We start from the raw sequence: 4,713 nt of genomic DNA on the forward strand, positions 1-4,713 counted from the left end.
TGCCCTGGTGTCTAACATGATTTGTCTCAGGGGTCTGCAGCCAAGGGCTCTGGAATTAAATGTGGCTTAGCATGGAATAAAATATGGCTCTTGAACCCAGAAAATCACATCTTTGAATTAAGGTATATTTGAGGGCTAGGTGGGATGCTAGAGTAACCAGTATGTGAAAGGAATGGCAAGAAAAGATTTTATGGGACTAAAGGGCTTCTTTGAAAGGGGAATGATAGAGATGAACAGTTCCACATGTAACCATGTGCAAATTTATGCCAGTGCACTAAAACAATTACACAGGGTGTGCCTGTGTATATTGTTGTGAGATCTTATGGCTGCAATCCTAAGAACGCTTTCCTGGGAGTAAGCCCCACTGAACAAAATGAGACTTGCTTAGGATTGCTCTCTGTGTGTGCCACTGCCTTGTAAAAGATATATTTGGGCTGCAGAAACTTTTATGATTAATTGACATGTTAATTATCAGCAGGGCTTTTTTTCTGGGAAAAGAGGTGGTGGAACTCAGTGGGTTGCCCTTGGAGAAAATGGTCACATGGCTGGTGGCCCCGCCCCCTGATCTCCAGACAGAGGGGAGTTTAGATTGCCCTCTGCGCCGCTGAACTAAACTCCCCTCTGTCTGGAGATCAGGGGGCGGGGCCACCAGCCATGTGACCATTTTCAAGAGGTTCCGGAACTCCGTTCCACCAAGTTCCTGCTGAAAAAAAACCCTGATTATCAGTAATGTTTCGTTCTATAGCTTCACTGATGGAAATAAGCTCCTGTATGACAGCTCTTTGTCCATCTTTTGCTTTGAATTTTGATGTAATTTGGCTCTTTAACTGTAACAGGTTGCAGACCCTTGATCTACCTCATGTGACAGGGCAGAGAATGGACCGTGAACTTGTGGTATCCCTGCTTCTTAGGGACTTCCAAGTTGGCAGCAGTACCATGTTCACATACCCATCTGCACAGTGCATTTATGTACCACCAGTTCCCACAGAACATTTCTTCACTAAGGAGATGCCGCTCAGGGAGGCCAGCCAGTTCTCACGCTCCACACTTCAGACCACATGTGAATATTCCCCTGGAGCATTTATATACTGAAAGACTATTCTTTTAAAATGGGTAACGTAGTAAGTATGCTTGCCAAAGGCACAATTTCCTTCGCTTAGAAAAGGTGCCTGCTTGGCCTGTGTTGTACAATTGCTATAGTTATCATGAGGTATCTTTTTTGAATTCACAACAAATGCTCTTAAAATGCACATTTTTTAAAAAAAGTTTCATCTGGAATAAATCCAGGGTAGGCTTTTGCACTTTGGTAAATCATGCCCTACTAATCTCCTTTTGCTTCTTTCTTTACCAAAATCTAAAATGGTGCCCTCTAGGCTGTTTTCCATAAGGTTATGCCCCCAGGAATCCTTTATGTGGAGGGGGGGAGAAAGCAACATTTGGCAATTCTTTGGCCTCCTGAAAGCTATAGTTTGTGGAACATTTCTTGAATGGCATCTCCTCTTATAATGCATGGCTAACTCTGGTTTATTGGCACCATGGAACAGTTTGTGCCTGTCAGCTGAGCTTTTGTATATTTTTCATTTTATCTCAAATACAATGCTGACAGAACCTCCTTAGAATTATGGTATGAAATACCTTGGTACTACCTCCCATTCTACATTAACAAAACTAAAACAGAAGACTGGGTGGGGGAGCAGAATAAAGCTCTAAAATCAACTTGTAGTTTGCCAACTTTTACGCCAACAAAGACTAGGAAATTGGACCTAGAACTCTTTTACAGTAAACTGGTCCAGCGTGATATCACAGATATTTTAAAAAAATACTCCATTCTATATCAAAATGAGGCACATGCCTTTTCTTTACACATGAAGAGAAGAGCAACAAGACACTGTAATGGTTGCTTGCCTCAATGGTTGGTTCCTCTCTGGTCTTTGACTAGATAGCATCTTTCATTGGTGACTACAGAGGTCTCATCTGGGAGTTTGGCTGTAATTATGGGAAGAGTGACATCACACTTGGGCCAGTTGCTGTGGAAGGAACAAAACCTCTCATCTGTATTGCTTTAAAATGTACACAGTAAATATGTATATTAAAAAAAATACAATAATACATTAATCTTTGTTGTGTTGAACCAACTAGAAGGTATGCATGATGTAAGGATTTAGCAAATGAGATCTATAGATACAAATTTCACTGCAGAGTATGGAGTAGACAAATGTGCCTCTTTTTTTTTCTTTAAATATGTAAATCCTACACTGTAGGGTTTCTTTTTTTCCTTTTTTGAAGTGGTAGAAAATGTTTTGAACAATTGTCCGTGAACATGAGCCGACAATTCGTTACTGAGATCCCCAGAATGCCAAAAAATTTGCAATGCAAACAATTAGTACTGTATACCAACTCTGCAAAAAGCCCGAACACACACTCCGCCCCGAAAGAAGAGGCTTTGCTGTACAACCTCAGATAGTCTTCCTGGTTTCCATGTACCATTTGACACCTCAGCAGCCACGTGAAGCTGCTTTTAACCTGGCAATTCCTACATGCCAGGCTCATTGAATTGGTTAGAATGCCACAGAAGAGAGAGAAAATAATAATAATGCTAGCAGCATAACCATCAAATCATTTTCATATTAAACCTGCGTGGTCCAGGAACCTCCCCTTCCACCACGGCTCCATTGTTTTTACGGGGGACATACTCAAGGTCAATGTTGGTTTTATGCTTGCCCTTCCCTCGGCTCCACACAAAAAGAAGTAAGAAACAAAATAAAACCACCCCAAGGAATGTGAAACAGCCCATGGCTGTTGACACCAGTATTGTCTTGAGGTCAAGGGAAAATGTATTCACATTGGTTCCATTGGAACTGGTGTCATTGGAGTCTGTCATGTACATGGGAGTCCTGTTAGCATAAAGGAACCGATCCGAGGCAAACCCTTTGACAGTAAGGGTGGCTGCATAGGTGTCATTCCCTGCAGCATTGCTTGCAATGCAAACATAGGTCCCGCTGTCTTGATCTTGGGCAAATCGGATTTCCAGTGTGCCATCTCCCAGCACTGTAGCTCTTCCATTGGATTTCATGGTGACCAGTCTCCGTCGTGGAGTCACCCAGGAGATGGTTGGCTGAGGATCGCCATCTGCACTGCACATGAGCTGAACTGTCTGCCCTTCATCCACCACCAAGTATTGCAGCTTCTTGTCATGGATCCTGGGTTTCTTGCAAGTGAAGTAGAAAGAAAGGGCAGTGCTGTGGAAGTCCTTAAACAACCTCTCTTTGACACTATCAGGGCCAGCGCACATTGGCTGCTGGCTTCCAAACTGCAGAATGGGCTGCCTTTGTAATATCCAAAGGAGACGGCAGTCACAAGCCAGAGGGTTGTTGTTAATGGAGAGGATTTCAAGGGCTTTGGTGGAATGGAACACGTTCTCTTCTATGGTTTCTAACAGGTTTTGGGAAACGTTAAGCACACGCAGGAACCGGAGCCCTTGGAAAGCATGGGGTTCAATGGTACGCAACTGGGCCCCAACTATGTGAAGCTCCTGCAGGCGCACCAGTTCCGCAAGCATGCCTGACTCAATGGTGCTGATGGGATTGTAGGAGAGGTTCAGATGTGTTAGGTAAACCAGTTGCTTCAGAGCGGAATAAGGTATTGCGGACAAGTTGGTGTTGGTGATGGAGAGGAAAGTGAGGTTCAGGCCATACAAACTGTTGGCTGGCATCATGTCCAGCATAGGCCAATAGTCAATTTCTAGGTTCTTCAGGCGGAACAATCTCTTAAAGGCATACGCAGGTAAAAGGTTAATACTGAGATGTCTCAGATGCAGGCTGATGAGGTTGTGAAGGTGGGAGAGGGCTTCTGTTGGTACAGCTGTTAGGTTGCATTTTTCTAAAGTGAGCTGCTCCAGGCTAAGCAGTCCACTAAATGCCCTGTGGGATATATAAACCAGATCATTATCCCCTACTTCAAGGGACTTCAGGTTGTGTAGATCCTGGAACATGTAGTCCAGCAGAATGACTATCTTGTTTTCACTAATATCTAGCTTTGTTAAGTTTGACAGCCCCGTGAATACCCCTAAAGGAACCAGCTTCAGACGGTTCCCTTTGAGCCTCAAGGAGCGCAAGTTAAACAAATTGTTAAAAGCCCCCGGTTCTACATTGGCAATGACGTTGTCACTGAGATCGATCTCCTCAAGAAGTGGGTAAGATGTGAATTCTTCCGGGCTGACGTTTTTCAGCTTGTTCTTGCTCAGATCCAGGATTTTCGTCTCAATGGGGATTCCCTCTGGGATGGCAATCAGGCGCCTCCGGTGACAGCTGACAGACTTGTTCTGTGCTGAACACTCACAGCGGGCTGGGCAGCCTATGGTGGAGCCCATGAAAAGGAGCAGCACAGCCAGACCTAGAAATGGCTGCCAGCATGATATGGCTGTGTGAAGCATGACTCCACTGATGTTGTCTAGTCTCCCGTCACAGGCCTGCCGAGAGGGAGGGAAAAAAGGAGAGTTAATTAGGTTAAGAAGCTCAAATACAAGCCCCGTTCATTTCCAGCCAAAACAACAGCAACCTATAAACGTCATGTCAGAACCAAACCCATGCTTACACTAAATGTCAAGTATTCTCACTTGTGTAAAAGGAGGTCCACCATTTTTGCAGTCCCCCTCCATCTGAAGTGGTACAATCTGAGCCGTTCCCCAAATTCCCAGGTCTCAAAAGCAGCAGA

The 4,713-nt window shown here is 44.3% G+C and overlaps 1 protein-coding gene across 1 annotated transcript; it reads right to left on the bottom strand.

Annotated features, from left to right (window-relative positions):
* Positions 1–2,611: 2,611 nt before the first annotated feature.
* Positions 2,612–4,471, bottom strand: LINGO2 (leucine rich repeat and Ig domain containing 2). The gene has a single exon (XM_054987269.1). The coding sequence runs from the start codon at positions 4,430–4,432 to the stop codon at positions 2,612–2,614; it is 1,821 nt and encodes a 606-aa protein (XP_054843244.1). The 5' UTR covers positions 4,433–4,471.
* Between the last annotated feature and the right edge of the window lie 242 nt (positions 4,472–4,713).

The sequence above is a fragment of the Eublepharis macularius genome, chromosome 8 (assembly GCF_028583425.1).
Source record: "Eublepharis macularius isolate TG4126 chromosome 8, MPM_Emac_v1.0, whole genome shotgun sequence".
Lineage (NCBI taxonomy): Eukaryota > Metazoa > Chordata > Lepidosauria > Squamata > Eublepharidae > Eublepharis > Eublepharis macularius.

Excerpts from the sequence above, each read along its gene's own strand:
- LINGO2 (XM_054987269.1), bottom strand. The coding sequence starts at position 4,432 with ATGCTTCACACAGCCATATCATGCTGGCAGCCATTTCTAGGTCTGGCT.